Below are 18,412 nucleotides of genomic sequence, written 5' to 3'. Positions count from 1 at the left end.
CTCAAACTTGTGTTCATTGAGTTGATGATGTCATCCAACCATCTCATTCTCTGTCTCCCTCTTCTCCTCCTGCCCTCAACCTTTCCCAGCATCAGGTAACATAATACCAAAACATATTTTAAAAATTGATGGAATGAAAATAAGTAGAAAGGTCTCCAAATACAATGGGATACCTTGGTGGGTGATGTAACATAGCTTGCTGGAATGGATAAACTGTGTAAGCTCCAAACCCACGAGATGGTGCTATTGCATGGGAAGTCCTGCAGGTCTTACTGTTGACCAAAGGCACATGAAATGCATTGATGAGATGAGCACTTCAGGAAGAAGTCAGTGGTGGCCTCATCAAGACTCACTGTAAGAGGGGCCATGGAAACCAGAATCATCGAGAGCAACAGAGACAAAGACATAAAACCCACAGGGGCCGGTGTGGGTGCAGACCAATCAGAACGCACGCAGACAGTATTTCATTGCAGCTGTCCTTTGCAGCATTTCTTTGCAGCATTTCCTTTCTCATTGCGGCGAACAGAAAGGTCAGTGTGGCAATTTGCGGAACTGCATGGTTAATACAGCGTAGCATCCTCAGGAGCAAAATGTACCTGCAGCCAACAAGGATGTAGATCACGAGATGAAAGCAAGGATGGACTCTGAAGGGTGAAAACAGCTGCCCCGTTCAAGAGTCACAACGCTTTGTCCTCTTCTGGATCTGAGAAGCCTGGGTCCCCCGGAGAACTGAACATGCCACACATGAGCTTGTTATGACTTGAGCCACTCCCTTGGGTGGTCGTACACTGTGGGAGGATCCAAACATTTTAATGATCACTAGACACAAGCAATGCAGGAGTCAGGTCCAATCCCCAGGTTGGGAAGAGCCTCTGGGGAAGGGAATGGCTGCCCACTCTAGTGTTCTTGCCTGGAGAATCCCATGGACAGAGGAGCCTGGTGGGCTCCAGTCCATAATGTCACAAAGAGTCAGACATGACTGAGCGATGAACACTTTCATCTTTACTTTCAGACATAAGTTAAGAGTTTATGTTGGCACCTGAGGATCCCAAGCTTCACAGCAGCCCCCTCTTGAGGTGGGTATATATACAGCCAAGTGGTCTTCCAGGTCGTTGTAGCCAAGGACTGGCTTACAGTAGGTACACTGGGACCCTGACCTGCTATGGTCATGTCCCCAGACCCCAGATTATAATTAGGAGAGACAAACGATGCAATCTGGCTTTCGGTCTTCAGTCTGTGGGGTAGGAACAACTGGGACATGACAGGTGGAAGTCTTTGGAAATGCCCCCAACCCTGGTCAAGACAATACACACAAAAAACCCACTCTTCCACCCCAGGTGGGGGTGGGGCTGGGATTAGTTCTACACCCAAGGATCTGAGGGACGCAGGGGTGGAGGGCTCCATCACAGCTCCACGTAACTTACATTTGATGGGCCAATCTGGCTCCTGCAGAAGCAGGAGAATCCTGAAGTGACCAGGAAGCAGCCTCAATGGCAGCTTCCGTCCAGATGTGGCTGTTTGCCAAACAGGTGAGCACAGCCTCAGGTATGTGGTTACCCCCAAAGTTGGCTTTTCTTTGCTGGTGAGGAAACAGTCTGAGGTCTATGTCCTTGTCACCTCATACACTCTGTGTCCCAAGAGATCCAGGTGACCGGACATCCCAAAGGACATCACCCTGCTCTACTACATTGATGACGTCATGCTACCTGGGTGATACGCAATAAGAAGAGGTGTGCTTTCTGGGAGTCTTGGGGAGGTACCTGAGCTCCAGCAGGTGGAAGAGAAACTCTAAGGAGACTTAGAACCACCACAGCAATACAATTCTTCTTACTGTTGGTTAGTTGCTAAGTCTTGCTTGACTCTTTGCAACTCCACAGACTGGAGCCCACCAGGCTCTTATGTCCATGGGATTCTCCAGGCAAGAATTCTGGAGTGGGTTGCCATTTATTCCTCCTGGGGATCTTCCCAACCTAGGGATCGAACCTGAGTCTCCTGCATTGGCAGATGGATTCTTAACAGCTGAGCCAACAGGGAAGCCCCAATACAATTCTAATCCTGGTTAGGGGCCCCTAACCAGGAACTGACCTGGACCTCCCACCAGTTCCTGCATCTTGTATCAGCCCCCAGACAATGCCTGGCCAGGCCCTTGTAGACTCTGGAGGCGGCCTGTTCCACCCCTGGGAAGACTGCACCAGCTGTGAGTCAGCCCAGAGCAGGAAAGGGCTCTGCAGCCGGGCTGTGCTGAGAGCGAGCAGCCCTGAGACTCCAGACGTACAACCAGGCCCACCGTGTACCATCAGCGGAGTCACCAGTGGGACTATGCTACGTGGCCTTTGCGGCCAGCCATCGTGGCAGAGCCACAGCGCCGGTCCCCGAGACTCGGGAGGAAGGATGCGCCATCTGCAGCAAAGGATCCTGTGCCTTCAAGGCACAAATGCTGATGTGCTAAGAGGGCCGGCGGAGATGGGATATCTGGTCACTCATCTGGGGTGAGCTGGGCTCTGTCACCCCCACAAATCATAAGGTTGGGGGGCTCAGAAATCACCCATCACAGATGGAAGCGAGCATCTGAGACCAGCAGAACTGGGCAGAGGGCCTGCCGGCGGCAAGTCACCCAGCACCCCTAGGCCCAGCTTACACCCTCGGCTGGAGGGAGGTTCCCTCTCAGTGGGCCTGTGCAGGAGGGGAAGGCCTGCCTGGTTCAGGGACGGGTTCACTCCAGCCCAGATGGCACGGCCGCCGCCCTACAGCCTCACTCAGGTTGCTTTAAAAGAATGAGGAAGGGGACTTCCCTGGTGGTCCAGTTTTTAAGACACTGCACTTCCATTGCAGGGGTCATGGGTTTGATTCTTGGTCAGGGAACTAAGATCTCCCATGCCATATGTGGCCAAAAAACAGAAAAAAGTAAAAATAAAAAATAAAGAGAGTGAAGAGGGAAAATTCTCCCCGTGGTAGAGCTCTGAACCCACCTGGTCCTCTGCTCTGTGTGGACAGAGAAGCAGCCTCAGGTGAGGAGTTTATGGGGGATGGGGAAGGAATGGGCCAGCTGAGCAGAGCTAAGGCAGGGGGCAGGGGACCTGAGACGCGGGAACAGGGAAAAGTGAGTGGAGGCATTGGTGGGCAGACGGGCATGAGAAGGAGGCTCTCTGGGCAGCAATGAGCCCGGAGAGGGCAGCTGGCAGCCCAGCCAGGAGGACAAGCCTGGCCCACTGGGACCTTGGGCGATTCTTGCTCAGACCTATGCCCGGGGACCAAGGCTGTGGTCTGGTCTGCATGGCGGCTCCTCGCCTCCCTCCCTTTGCCATGTCCTCTTCCAGCCCTCCTTTTCATGGCCGTCCATTCCAGGGGGAGTCCTAACAGATGTCCCGCCTGCTCAGCTCCATCTTAGGGTCTGCTCCCTGGAATCTGCCTGGACACTGACCACGTCCAGACTGGAGAGAAGCAAGGTCCTTTTGAGCAGTACTGATGCCAATGTGTCCGCCTGCTCCCTTGGGTTTGCCCTCCTCACATTTGGAATACCCCTCCTCCCCTCCCCACCCCCCTTTCCTGGTCATTCCTAGACCAAGCTCTCTGGCTCTCTGGGTGGTATGTGTGTGTGGGGTTTCTGCATCAGGGGTGATGCCCAGGGGTCCCCATCATGTCAGGAACCGGAGACTGATGAAAAGACACATTATCCCCCCACATTTACTATAAAATGTTGGAACTGGGTAGGATGACAGTGATCCATGTACCCACTAGAAAGGGGCAGGAGGGTGGGCAGGTGGGAGCCATGGATCTGTGCCATCCTGGAGCCCCAGTGGGGTAGGAAGGGGCCCAGTCCACCGAGCTCTGGCCATGGCCCTGCCTTTTGGGGGTCTTCCCTTTGCTGTCCCTCTCTTCAGCCATGTCTGAACAGGACCCAGGGGAGCGACCCTCCAGCTTTTCTCCCAGCCTGTCTGCTCCATGAGAACATGGCCAATGGGTATGTTCAAGTTCTCAAACAGCCCCAACTACCACTGTGCCTTGTTACTTGTGAATTCTGTGTTTTTAAATTCATCTAGACAAGAAAATTTACTTGTAACCTCAAATCATCACCCAAGGAACTTAAGACGTCTTTCTCAGACATGCACCAGGGAGGGGGCAGTGAAGGGCAGAGAATCTGAGTGCCCGGACATGCCCCCAGCCGAGGGCAAAAGGATGACTCCGCCTTCTTGTTTCAGCCTGTGTGGTAAACCAGCCTCCTTTCCTGGCCTATTTAGTGCCAGTTTTTCTACATTTTTGTGCTTTTTGCTGGTGATTTTGCTTTCTAAATGGCCCTGAGCACAGTGGGCTTCCCTGGTGGCTCAGACAGTATAGAATCTGCCCACGATGCAGGAGACCCAGGTTTGATCCCTGGGTTGGGAAGATCCCCTGGAGAAGGGAATGGCTACGCACTCCAGCATTCTTGCCTGGAGAATCCCATGGACAGAGGAGCCTGGTGGGCTACATTCCACGGGGTCGCAAAGAGTCAGACACGACTGAGCAACTAACACTCCCACACTTTCATACGGTGGGAGTGCTGTCTCATGTCCCAGATGCAGGAGGCTGCGCTGTGCCCTCTGGCGAAAGCACGGGCGTCAGAGGAGCTTGGTTACAGGAGTGAGCTTTGGAGCTGCTGGCGGGAGCTCAGGGTTAGTGAATCAACAACATGTATGGAATTAGCTGTCTTTGCACAGAAGCACACACCAAACAAGCTCAAACAAGCTCTTTGACTGATGAAATCGTTGTGACCAGAGGCTTGCAGCATCCCGTGTTTCCTGGGAGCCATGGCTTGGACTTCACTAATTCAGAGGGACTTCACACAGTGTAGCCACAGCAGACAATGGACACTGGTTGTTTTCTTCCCGGTTTGTAGTTTCTTTGGTGGATGGTCCTCTTACCTCCACAATGAGGAGATATGGCTGTGGTCCCCAAGCCTGTGAACTGACCTGGGAGACACGGCCTCTTCTCTTCCCATGGGTCCATCTGCTGTGACTCTCCGAGAGTCGCCTTGATCCACTGACCTCACCCTGATCTCATTCTCGGTCGTGGCTGAGGTTCCCGCGGCTGCTGCTCCAGGCACTTCTCAGTTTCATCACTTTGCTGTTGGAGTTTGAGAATCAGTGGTGATGGTTCAGTTACTAAGTCATGTCTGACTCTTTGTGACCCCATGGACTGTAGCCCACCAGCCTCCTCTGTCCATGGAGTTTCCCAGGCAAGAATACTGGAGTGGGTTTTCATTTCCTCCTCCAGGGGATCTTCCCCACCCAGGGACTGAACCCACGTCTCCTGCATTGGCAGGTGGATTCTGTACCACTGTGCCACCTGGGAGGCCAGAAGCTTCTTTCTAATCTTGTGAGCTCCTGAGTTTGAGTCTCTGTCTCTTTCATACCTGCTTATAAACCAGAGGATTATTTTCTGAGCTTGTCTTTCCATATAACGTCTTTGCAACGAATCCAACAGTGACCAATCCCCACACCCTAAAATATAGTTTCCAGCTGTGTCCCCAAGAGCAATGGTGTCCTTAGGTGGAAGACCTGCCTCCCTGGGTCACAGGTGGCAGTTTTACTAAATGAGCAACCAACCCACCAAGAAGGACCCTCTTCCTTCCTCTGATGATCTTTTCTTGACCCTCCTGCCAGCCCCTTGGTTGTGTAGGTTTCATTGTGGGGACCCCTGGGCCCATCAGGGGCTCTGCTCACATCTAAGCCAGGTTCACAAAGCAACCACATCTCAACATCATCAGCCACCATGGCAGAGGGAAAAGTGCTCTGGAGGGTCACACCCGGGCAATTAAATTCTCCAGCCCGGAAGGGACACAGGTCACCCCCCTCACAACACGTTGGCTGAACAGGCAGGGAGCTGGTGGTGCAACAGCTGTGTGTACTCGGCAGTGTGTGCAGCGTGTGCTGTCGCTCAGTCGTGTCCGACACTTTGTGACCCTGTGGACTGTGGCCCACCAGGCTATCTGGCCATGGGATTCTCCAGGTCAGAATACTAAAGTGGGTTTTTGTCATTTCCTCCTCCAGGGGATCTTCCTGACCCAGAAACTGAACCTACGTCTCCTGTATTGCAAGCGGATTCTCTGCCATCTGAGCCACCAGGATTTTCCTGGTGCTTAGAAGGGGCAAGAATATCTGGTAGAAAACTCAAATTACTGCTGCAGAGGACTAAAGAGATAAGAGGATGTTTAGAGACTCCAGGGGAGCAGATGGATCACAAAGCCCAGTGATGTAGCCTCAGGGCTGGGAGGGCGAGACTTGAAGAGTGGGCTTGTTGAGGTCGTTGAGCTGAGCACTCAGTGTTATGGTCCAGCTCTGGCTTGTGCTGTCCACACACAGGACAGTGTCTGAGAGGTGGTGACTAAGCTCTTGGGGTTGAGTAACCCCTGGCACAACCCTGGTCACACACCTGAAAGCCCTTTGGGGTCCCTGCTTGAGTGCCAGCTCAGGGAACAGGCCTGGGCTTTTGTTCCCACTTGATTCGAGGGCCCCAGAAGTACCGAGCTCCACGCTGTGTTGGCTTTGGATGAGAGCTGACCTATCCTCGAGAGTGTCATTAATACCATCAATTTGTCACTGAGTCGGAAGCCCTCCAGTGGGTCCCCGTTCTATCAAATCCCACCCCCGGGCATCTCTGAGTCATGGGCACTTGGACGGTTTCCTTGCATTTCCTGTGATTTGGAGGCATCGTTTATCATTTCCCCTTACTTGGTATTCCGGAGACACTCATTTTTCATTTCATGCTGCAGTTTCTAAAAATGAACTTAGTGGTAACTTGAGTTTCTTACTCATTTCTCTTCAACACCAGGCGATCGGATATGTGAAATCCTGCAGCTGAGGAGGTAAGTGGAAGACCAAGTTACGCAGAACTCATGTTGTCAGCCTCCTGTTTTGCTTCAGTTGTGATCACCTGCAGAAGTGAGACCACTTTGGTACGGGGGTGGGGGCTGGCTTGCTCCTTGCCCTCGGGGTCAGGTCTCAAGCAGGACCTGCATACCCAGGGCTCCCAGCTCTGATCCTTGGGGTGTGTGCTTGTGTGCTCAGTCACTAAATTATGCCTGACTCTTTGCAACCTCATGGACTGTAGCCCGCCAGTCTCCTCCTCTGTCCATGGGATTCTCCAGGCAAGAATACTGGAGTGGGTTGCCCTGCCCTCCCCCAGAGGATCTTTCTGACTCAGGAATCAAACCCAGGTCTCTTGCATCTCCTGCATCGGCTGGTGGGTTCACCACTAGCGCCATATCCTTGTCACTCTGGCTGGTGCCACTCGGGGTGGCAGCGACTTGTCTGGATGGTGGAGACCAGTGTCTGATCTTTGCTCCTACAGAAGAGAGCTGAGCAAGCCGCTGATGGAGGCAGTGAAGGTGTTTGTGTTCAAGGATGTGATTCTAAAATTTGCCTAAAGATACGTAACATTATTAGAGGAAAATAGAAATGCAGTGGCAGAGAGGAAATGTGCGGTGATACTTGTTGAGGCCAGGGGATGGGTGTGTGGAACTTACTATGTCAATTTCATGCAAGCATGAAAATTCCCTGGTAAGAAGTATTAAAAAAAGAAAAAACAATAGGTCTTTGTTGGTTATCCATTTTAAATACAGCAGCGTATACATGACCTTCCCCAAATCCCTAGCACATGGAGCTCTGCTGAATGTTATGTGCCGCCTGGTTGGGAAGGGAGTGTGGGGGAGAATGGATATACATATGCCTGTGGCTGATTCTCTTTGCTGTTCACCTGAAACTACCACAACACTGGTAATTGGCTATATCCCAGCACAAAATGTTTTTGGTGTTAGAAAATAGAAAAGTAAAAATTAAAAAAAAAAATCACAAGGAAGCCTGAGTTTCTCTGGCCTCCCTGGAGAAGGAGAGAGCGACAGTGAGCTTTGGTCAGACATGTGGATGCTAATCTTGGCTCAGGGGCTCAGGGAGCTTGAGTAGGTGACTGTCTGGACGTCAGCCCCTCTGCTACTTCTTTAAATGGAGGGGAAGACGAGGGCTCACAAGTGTTGGGAGCAGGGGTGGTGACTGAATGTGATGGAGCGTCACCCCACTGCAAGGCGGAGCTGAGCTTCACAAAGGTCGGGGCCTCCCCGACCCCCACCTGGCTGAGCTTCACAAAGGTCGGGGTCTCCTAGGCCCCCCATCAGCCCGCCTGGCTGCACAGGGTCCACCCTCCTCCCCCCTGCCCCCAGGTCTGCCCATCCCCTTGCCAGTCTGGCCACCTGACACATGGCACTGGCCCTTTGGTTCCTTGTACCATATTAAGTGTGACATGGAAGCAAAGGGACCTTCTGACAACCCGGCCAGTGAGGGCAGCTCAGGGGGCAGCTGGGGGGTTGGCTGGGGGCCCAGGGAGCCCCTGCAGATGAGCCCCACCCCCAACCCCAGGGCCATGGCCATCCTTCCCCAGGTCCCTCTGTGACTCAGCGCGGGGACGCCCTCTAGTGGTAGCAAAGGTTTCTGGCTTCTGTTAACAGAGAACTGAAGAAAACAAAACAGGTCTTGCCTCTCAGACCTGCAGGCTTTCAGGTCCCATTACCCCCCAACCCCTTAGCTGTGGGGGAGTCCCTGGTTGTCCACCAGTGACCAGAACCCCTGGAACATGGCTGGTCCCATGGGTGTGGAGGCATGAGGCACGGTGGCCGGAACGATTGCCATAGAGACAAGGGCATGTCCAGGGCACTCAGTGACCGGAGGTCACCTGGATTCAGCATTTACAGGGGACGGTGGGCAGGGATAGTGGCCAGCACACCTGGACGGGTGTCCTGTGCGCCTCTCCTTGGCCCTCGGTGTCCTCTACTGTCAAGTGACCTCTGGCAGCTCTGAGCTTGCAATTTTGTGGCCCAAATCAAGCCTTCACCCAGGTCCGCTTTCCTCTGACCCTTCCATCTCTAATTCATCCTCGATGGCTAACCAGTAACTTCCCAACTTCACCCCTCCCCCACCACATCTGTCCCTGTTTCCATGGTCAACCTCAGCCTCGTATCAGCACCATCTCCTGAGTCTTTGCGCCAAGGCCCACTGACCCCCAGACCACCTACCACCATTCCTCCAGCAGATCCCCAGTCCCTAGGACCTCCCCTGTCATCCCCGCCACCCACCCCTTCACCCACTGAGGGTCCTGTCCCCTCTCCCCGCCTCCCCTGCCCCTCCATCCTGCCTCCCTGGCCCGGCCCATCCTGGTTAAAACGGCAGCCCTCTGTGGCCGGTGCCCACTGACCATCCCGCCCTCTCCCCAGGTCCTTGGATGGTTCGCTCCGTCCTGTCACTGAGTCCTCTGTTCAACGACCCCTTCCCCAAAGACGGCCGCGTGATGTAAGGTAAACCCTGCTGTCCTGTCCCCTCCCGCAGGTTTGGTTTCTTCCTAGAACTGCCCCACCCCCACCAGGACACTGCTGGTCTGTCTGCTGTCATGGTTCATGGCCCATGGAATCGGCCCCATGAAGCAGAGGATGCTCTCACCCCGAGTGTTACTGCCTTTCTCCACACTCGGCCATGTGCGTGTTGGATGAAAGAAGGACATCAGCCTACTGATAGGTTTGAAGTCACGACTCCAGGCAGCTGAGATGTGTCTCCACGGGTGTGGCTCCCGGGCTGGGGGTTCTGAAGGCCAAGTTCGAGCAGTTGGTGATGCTGAGGTCCCTGAGGTTGTGGCAGGGCCCCGGGCTCCACAGCCCTGCCTCTGCTGCAGCCCCTGGGAAAACGCGCTGAAACATAACCCTGCAAGAGTGGACTCTCTTTCTAGTGTTACCCCTGCTTTCAAAATTACCACTTGTGCTGACTATAAAAATAAGAAACATCCCCTTCAAACAAACATGTAGACAATAGAGGAAGGTATTGTACAGGTGAGGGTTCTAACAGAAACAGAACCGGTAGGGGATTAGATGTGCATTCCCCACCTCCCCCCACCCTCCGCCAGACACACATATATACCATACACACATGTAACATAGACACACACCATACACACATGGACATATAAACCACACACAGATGCACACAGACACACAAATACATACTTGCACACAGACACATAAGGACAGCTTGTGGGGAGCTGCTGTAGAGCACAGGGAGCTCAGCTCAGTGCTCTGTGATGGCCTAGAGGGGTGGGATGGGGGGGGTGGGAGGGAGGTCCAAGAGGGAGGGGATTCACAAGCTGATTTACTTCATTGTACAGCAGAAACTGGCACATTGTAAAGCAACACTCCAATTAAGAAAAAACATATATACATATGTATGTATGTACGTGTGTGTGTGTGTGTGTATATATATATAGGGCTTCCCAGATGGCACTAGTGATAAAGAGCCTGCTTGCCAATGCAAGAGACATAGGAGATGTGGGTTTGATCAGGAAGATCCCTTGGAGGAGAGCATGGCAACCCACTCCAGTATTCTTGCCTGGAGAATCCCATGGACAGAGGAGCCTGGCAGGCTACAGTCCATAGAGTTGTAAAGAATTGGACACAACTGAAGTGACTTAGCATGCACACATGTGTGTATATATAAAAGGATGGCATCACGGACTCAACAGACATATGTTTGAGCAAACTCTGGGAGATGGTGAAGAACAGGGAAGCCTGGCACGCTGCAGCTCATAAGGTTGCAAAGAGTTGGGCATGACTTAACTACTGAACAACAACAAACCACGTCCATGAAGGCCCCTGGCAGCACCTGAATCAGTGGCTGATAAACAAGTGGGCGCTGGCAACCAGCCAAGCGCAAAAGCAACCATCAGAGACATGAACCAACTGCAGAAGCCCTCTGCAAATCAGAAAGAAAAGGCAAGCATTCCAACAGGGCAATAGACAACAGTTCTTAAGGGCTTGCACAAGAGCCCAGCGGCGCTGGCACACGACAGGACACTCACCCTCGCTCATCGCCGTGCAGGAAACCAGTGAGGTCAGAACAGCGCTGGCTTTTAAGGCAGGGAGGCCCCAGGCTCTTTCCGGGGTGGGGGGTGACATTCTACCTTCTGCCCTGGATACCGGCTACACGACTGTGAAGTGACGATCATTGATTGGTTGGACTTGAAGGGGTGAGGGGCTCCCCCCGGGCTGGGCTGGTTCTGGGTACCGGGGTGGAGGCAAGGCAGTGCTGGTCTCGGCCTTTGGGGTCTGGTGCATATGTGTAGTGACCGCTGTAGCGCTTGCCCTCTGGAGCAAGCTGCCTGCTTTTCCTACAGACCACAAAGCACCTGGGTTTCCTGGCCAAACGCAACCCACATGGGGACCCTAGTCACATCGACTTCGAGGCAAGAGACATCTTTTGGCCAGAGTTATCTGCTTTAGGTTGTAAGTTTAGATTGACTCAAAGCAGTAAAAATAATCTAAATTGATCTATTTTAAATGCTGGTAGATCTGTGAACACTTTCACACGTGTGCAATGCGTCCTGGCCAGACGTGAGCCATTTGGTGCTATTGGGAAATAAACAGCAGTAAGTAAAGCTGATGGGAAAAGGCAAGGAAACAATGTTTAGGACACAGGTTCTGAGACCTTCGGAAAGGAGAGGGGTCTGACCCATAAACACTGGCAAGTCCCTCGCAGCCTGCCTGTCTTCCACCTTCCAAGCTGCAGGAGTCGCCCTGCGATGGCTTAGCAGAGACCCAGCACTTTGTTAAGACATCCAGGTCCTCAGTTGAGGTCCTCCCAGTGAGTTTGGAGGTGATGCTTCTGTCCTGTCATGGGAGCATCTTAGTTGGACCAGCGACTCACCAGTTTCAGGGTCGGGCTTTGTGTGGGTGCAGGGCGCCAGCTCCTGTGCTGTATTTGGGGTGGGGAGTCCGGCTCTTGGTGGGGAACTCGCTCCCCATGAAAGTGTCACTGCCCTGGAGCCCCGCTGCCGGGGCCTCGGTGAAGCACCCCCATCAGTCAGCACCCTCGGCCACGGCGGGGTGGAGACAGGCTGGGGATACAACACTTACCATGCTTCTTTAGAAGAACATCAGAAGGTCTGGGCCTGCAGGGGCAGAGACACCAGGCCGACCCGTGACAGGGTAGCTTAAAAGGGACTGCCTGACTGGAGTTGGCGAGCCAGACCTTCCCAGCTCGTGGAGGATGAGCCCAAACCTGCATCCTGGCGGTAGGGACATTTTGGACACCCTGGAGGAAGACGCCTGAAGGGGCTGCATGACCAACATGCAGGGCAGCTGGGGGTTGCGGGGACATGCTGGCTCCCTCAGCCGACTCTGATGCCAGGTCCTTCAGAGCAGCCAGCCTTCCCTCAGGCTTGCGGGCCCTGTCGTAGCCCGGGGTGAGCAGCGGCTTCACGGGTTGTGATCACTGTAGTCGCCGGGCCCTGCCCTTGGGTTGACTGCTCCGCGCGTGCTGTGTGGAGTACTGGAGGGTGTTCTTTTGGGGTCCATGGTTTATAGCAAAGCTGGTTGTGACAGTGATGTGGGGCTGGGGCCTGGACCCTCGGCTGCCCCAGGACCCTGCCTCCCACTGCCCCTTCCCCGGGAAGAGGGAAAATGTCTTATATTTTAGTACCTCGAACAGCACTTGTTTCTGACTTTGAACAAGGGCTCTGGTTTGGAGAAACGGAAGCCTGCTGCCGGGCCAGTCCACAGAGGAACTGCTGGCACTTCCCAGTGTGCCGGGGTGCCCTGGAAGCCAGGCTGCTGAGGCTCCGTGGGGACACTTCACGTGACGCCCTGTGTGAGCCACTCACAGCAGCTCCGGCATGCCCACGGCCAGCCTACAAGCCCTCCACCCTGCCACCCCATCCCCGGGGCGAAGCCACACCATGCCGCAGAACCCTCACTGGCAAGTTTATCTCCTATCCAAGGGGTGGCTGGTGGGCCATCGGTTACAGTTCATGATAAGAGAAGCAGACTTCAAAAACAAACTTATGGCTACCAAAGGGGAAACTTGTGATGAGGAGAGGGATAAATTAGAAGTTTAGGATTAACATACACACGCTGAGTTGTTGCATGGGTGCTCAATTGTGTCCAACTCTTTGCAACCCCATGGACTGTAGCCCGCCAGGCTCCTCTGTCCATGGGATTCTCCAGTCAAGGGTACTGAAGTGGGTTGCCATGCCCTCCTCCAGGAGATCTTTCTGACCCAGGGGTCGAACTTGCATCTCCTGCATTGGCAGGTGTATTCTTTACTGCTGAGCCATCGGGGAAGCCCATACACACTGCTGCTGCTGCTGCTGCTAAGTCGCTTCAGTCGTGTCCGACTCTACGAAATTTAAAATAATTGGAAACTTCCCTCGTGGTTCAGTGGTTATGCAGGGGGTGTGGGTTCAGTCCCTGCAGCTAAGATCCCATATGCCTCACAACCAAAAAAACAAAACATAAAACAGAAATATTGTAAAAAATTCAATAAAGACTTTAAAAATGATCTACATTGAAAAAATCTGTTAAAAAAAAATCAACAAGAACCTATTGTATAGCACAGGGAACTCTACTCAGTATTCTGTAGTAACCTATGTGGGAAAAGAATCTGAAAAATAAAGAATATATGCATAACTGGATCACTTTACTGGACACATGAAACTAACACATTACAAATCAACTATATGCCAATGAAATTAAAAAAAAAAAAAGCTAAACAGAGACAGGAGTAAAGCATTCACAAACTTCCACAGCAATTTGGCAGAGTGGTTTTATGTGTACTGAATCTAATGATAAAAAGTTATGACGTATTTTTTTTCTAGCTCATTTTTTTCCTGGTAATTTATTTCTACTAGATTTTATAAGCTGGCAATTGGAGGGGGCTCTGGTTTTATGATCTGGGGGGCTCTTTATTATGGCGAATTTCTGGGAGCAGTTTTTCTCTCCTTTGTGATTGAAGGACTTCTCTGGCTCCTTTGCTGTCCCTCTCACAAGCTTGCATTTCAATATGGGGCATTTTTTGTGGATTTGAATAGGAAAATCTCACTGACATAGATATTCATGAAAGGCAGTCTTATTTCCATATGAATGCAAGCAGGCAGGCACCTCGGGCAGGCTGTTTGCAGAAGGATATTATCTCAGCTACTGCTCCGGGTGAAATGATGATGCATTTTTATACTGAAATCATATACTTTTTTCCTTAAAAGTCAGGACGAACTCTTCCATTCACGGGTAGAGGATGGTTCAGCTAAACTGGTTTAAGAAAGTGTGTGTGCACGTCCTTCTCTAAAAGGGCCATCAAGGGTGCTGTCTTCTGTCCCTCAGCAGGCTCAGGAGGCCGCCCTCCTGCCTTCGTGGGTCATGGAAGATTTCCTTAAACACCTTAGTCTCCCGAGTTGGGAAAAACAGTGACCGCGTTCTCAAAACTTCCTGTTGCTGAACCATAGCAGAGGATGGCTATTCTTCGGGGAAGGTGCAGAAATGAATTGGGTCAACTCGAGCCCTCATCTGGCTGTCTGACCAGCTCAGGCCCCAAAGAACTGTGCTCTGAGGCGAGGGCAGTGGTTTCCAGATTTTATTAGAAAAGAATTCCCTGGGCATCACTTAACGGCACGATTATATCAGTCTCATCCTGGCCTTGTTTGTGCAATTTAGTGTCTAAAGAAGGACAGGAAAAAAAATAAATAAATAAAGAAGGACAGGGGCTATGTGGCAGCAAGGGGGCCTGCAGTCTGCAGGGCACAGAAAACTCAGGCAGCTGTGATTCCTGGAGACCAGTCAGGAGGGGAGGGTGTTTATAGCCCAGGCCAGGGAGGGAGGACAAGAAGGCTCTGGGCTTGAGGGCCAGAGGTGGAGGAGGAGACAGGATGGGAAGAGCGGAGGAGAGAAGGATGTGCTGAGTGAACTGTGCCCAGAACTGTATGGAATCCACTTTTTGTTGCTGTTCAGTCACTCAGTTGTGTCCGACTCTTTACCATGCCATGGACTGCAGCATACCAAGCTCCCCGTCCTTCACTATCTCCCGGAGTTGCCTCAAATTCATGTCCATAGGGTCCGTGAGGCTATCCAACCATCTCATCCTCTGTCATCCCCTTCTCCTCCTGCCTTCAATCTTTCTCAGCAGCAGTGTCTTTCCCAATGAATCAGCTCTTCGCATTAGGTGGCCAAAGTATTGGAGCTTCAGCTTCAGCATCAGTCCTTCCAGTGAACACTCAGGACTGATTTCATTTAGGATTGACTGGTTTGATCACCTTATAGCCCAAGGGACTCTCAAGTCTTCTCTAACATTTTAACAAATGGGAATTTTATCTTTCGTAGGAGGAAACATTCCAAGTGTGTAAATTTTGTTAATAAAATAGCAAACCTCCTTGTGAGGACCTCTGTGTTCAGAAGAGCCCTCACCTTGCCTTCCCTTCCCAGGAGAGTGGGGACCATGTGCAGACTGGGGGCTGTCCCCGAGCAGGGTTGATACTGACCAGGGTCCTTGGCCTCCCATGATCAATACATATTGACTAGAGGCCAGACAAGAACCTCAGGCAAGGCTTTGTTGGAGCCCCTCCTACAGCAGTGGGAAGTGAGAAGAGTAACATGTTACCTGCTTGCTCGCTGCTTTCTTATCTAGGGTGAGGGGAGTGGGGAGGGGAGTGTCCGGGGCTCAGGCTGGAGGGGTGGCTTAGCTGGCTTGCTCACCCCTTAGGTGGTGTTGAGTGCAGGGGCACACTCATTCCTCCTTTTGCTCCCTGCTCTTCAGGAGTGGCAATTGGGTTTTTTGGTCTTTTTGTATCTTTTGACCAGAATTTGCCCCAACTGTCAGGCACACAGTTACTTTTAGTCCCTTACAGTTTCTCTGTGTTGTTGCTGGAGAAGAGGTTCACCCAGGTGCAAGCTCTGCAGTAAAGGGTCCCAGGTCCCAGCCTGCCTCGGGGTGACCCCTTCTCTGCTGGAAACGGTCTCCGCTTCTAGCTGCCAAACCACAGTCAGGATCCAACCCTGAGAAAACCAAGGGCACGTGCTCTCCCTGGAAGTTTTCTTTTTTGAATATAATGGCGATGTGAGCAGAAATAACCAACATTCTGCCTGAGTTTTATTTTTTTAACATTTTATTTCAAAGGGCAACAACTGAGGAAATAAGTGGCCAGAGAACAACCGGAGTTTGTCTTAATAAATAACAAGGCGCCACTTGCGTCTCCTAAGCTTCTATAACACCTCACACATTTCAATAAATAAATCCGCTCCAGTGCCGAGTCTCCGAGGACAGGCCCAGGTCTGCAGTGCTGGGGGGGACAGAGGGCTGGGCGGAGGGACTGGCCAATTCCAGGCAATCCTGGCAATCACTCATGGGGCCAGTGGCGTCATGGCCCTTGGGGTTCCAGTGACAGGAACCTCTGGGGTTCCATGGTGGCCCTCCAGCCTGTCCGAAGGCTTTGATGGTTTCACCGCAGTCCACCCTGGACTGTTTCTGGGTGGGTGAAGAGCAGGAGGAAGCGCTGGGGACGTCCTTGGTCTGAGCTCCGTGTTGCTGTGAACGCAGGTGTCAGCTCTGGCCTTGCAGGGCGTCTCTGCTGCGTGCTCTCCCACCACCTGCAGCAGCCCTACTGTCCCCTGGTGCCTTCCTGTAGCCAGAGCTCCACCCGCTCCGACATCAGCGCTGTAAAACCTGAGAGACCAGGGCTGGCCTGGGTGCCACACCAGTCCTGGCCGCCGTCACTCTGGACGTGGAGGGGCTGCCCAGCACCCGGGAGGTGTCTGCTTGAGGGGCTCAGAAGGTGGCAGCCAGCACTGCCCATGGGCTCCCCTCCCGTGGCCCGAACCCCACGGCCCGGCTGACACGGTACCAGGAATTCTCAAGGTGGCTTGTGTGTCTTTTCCAGGTGAATGTGCAAAAGGCAAGGGTAAAATCATTCTTTTCAACACAGGATCCTTTATTTGAACTTTTTCTTGAAAAACAGTTTGTGAAGGATGGGCCCAGCCCTCCTTCATGGGATTCGAGGACTCAGTGCTCCTTAAACCTGGAAGAGGAAGAAGAAAAAGCAGCTGGTCACCCGGCCAGCAGCACTCAATTCACTGCCAAAGCGCAGAGCCCAGGTGCCCGCTTCTCCCCCTCTGCCGGGGACTCCTGAGGCCTCCCGTTCCCCTGGCCTTGGGGAGAGCGGAGGGGACAGGACATAGGAAGGGGGGCAGAGCCAGGCAGAGCCCGGGAGCTGCTATTTGTTCCAAAGCTGCAGCCCAAAGGGAACAACTGAATCAACTCCCCATACATTTTTTCACTCTATTTTGAGAAAAGATTTACCTGGATCGCATCCCCACCTGGTATTTATTAGGAAAGGAGAAATGAGAGTGAGTGAGGTGTAGAGTGCCAGGGACCATGGGTGAGGTGTGGCCTTTCAGGAGAAGCCGGGGTGGCAGTGGACAGTAAGTGATGGGCATGGGTGGGGTGCGGGCAGGGGAGACACTTACGGAACCTGGTTTCCTGTCGCCGACCCTGGGCAGCTCAGCTCCTTGTGTATGAGGCGAACCAGAAACTGCACGTGCCCAAAGCAAAGAGAAGATCACATTATTGCTGGGAGACCCTGGGCAGGCGCCCTGCTGCCGCTGGGGAGGGGCTGGCACAGCCATTCCCCACTCTGCCAGCTCCCCGGCCCAACAAGCTCAGCATTCAAGTTCCAGTTCGTCACGTCTGCGGTTCCCCGAGTCACACGATGGGGGCGGGGGGCTGCCCCGTGCCTCTGAATGTGAAATTCTAAAGCAGAGCAGCAGGCACCCCCGAACCCCACCTCAGGTACAGCTGCCTGCCGACCTGGTCTCAGGGCAGGGTTGCTGGGCTGCTGGCCACATAGTCCCATGCATCACAGTGGAGGCCATGCTCCTGGGAATGAGGCCCTTAGGCCAGATTTCAGCCAGAAGGACGTCTGGTTAAATGAAACTAGATTAGTCATAAAATATCCAAGGGAAAAAAGGACAAGGTGACTTACCATCACAGTGAGACTGGGGGGCCCGGGGGGACTCTGAAGCCAGTGCTCACTGGCCACTGTCACCAGAGGCCCCAGCCACCCCTGGGGAAGCTCCTGGGACAGCTGGGCCCCAGCCCCAGGCCTGTGCTTACCCTGCGGTCTCAGGGTAGACCCATAAAAGCTCTGCCTTCGTCTCCCTCACGGCCCTCACCTGCCAAGACGGCGGAGTCCGTGTACATATCCCGACCTGCGGTGAAGTCTTGCCCTCAGCGGAACCATCTGCAGCTGTGGACCTAGTCTTTCCCTAAGCGCTGTGCACCCCCACCCCCCGGGAAGAACCCCTACGATGTGAGTTGCTCAGGGCTGCGAGAGGGGCTCCCGAGGAAGTCCTGGCTCTAGTGGCCCCTCCTCTAGGGAAGCTGCAGGCACCCTGGGCCCAGGAGGCCCTGGCAGTGGGGGTGCTGGAGGAGCCCCTGGAGGGCTCCTTCAATAAAACACAAGCTGCCAAGTACCAAGTCTACCGGCAGACTCTGGGAGCAGAAACGTTTGTTTTCTTAGATGCAGAAGATTCAGGAAGGAGCTTAAGTTGTGCATCGTATGGTGGCTGTGTAGGTTGAAGACAACA

The 18,412-nt window shown here is 53.1% G+C and overlaps 1 protein-coding gene across 1 annotated transcript in view; it reads right to left on the bottom strand.

The window, feature by feature from the left end:
* Nucleotides 1-16,492: 16,492 nt before the first annotated feature.
* Nucleotides 16,493-18,412, bottom strand: part of SLC37A1 (solute carrier family 37 member 1) — an 82,464-nt gene continuing 80,544 nt past the window's right edge. The window contains exons 19-20 of the mRNA XM_055569743.1: nucleotides 17,294-17,358; nucleotides 16,493-16,845 (exon numbers count right to left, since the gene is read on the bottom strand). Coding sequence (XP_055425718.1) covers nucleotides 16,830-16,845; nucleotides 17,294-17,358 — 81 coding nt within the window. The 3' untranslated portion in view covers nucleotides 16,493-16,829. The remainder of the gene's footprint in view (nucleotides 16,846-17,293; nucleotides 17,359-18,412) is intronic.

The sequence above is a fragment of the Bubalus kerabau genome, chromosome 2, assembly GCF_029407905.1.
Source record: "Bubalus kerabau isolate K-KA32 ecotype Philippines breed swamp buffalo chromosome 2, PCC_UOA_SB_1v2, whole genome shotgun sequence".
Taxonomy (NCBI): domain Eukaryota; kingdom Metazoa; phylum Chordata; class Mammalia; order Artiodactyla; family Bovidae; genus Bubalus; species Bubalus kerabau.
Note: the sequence above shows the minus strand (reverse complement) of the source record. Positions and strands in the feature narration are given on the sequence as shown.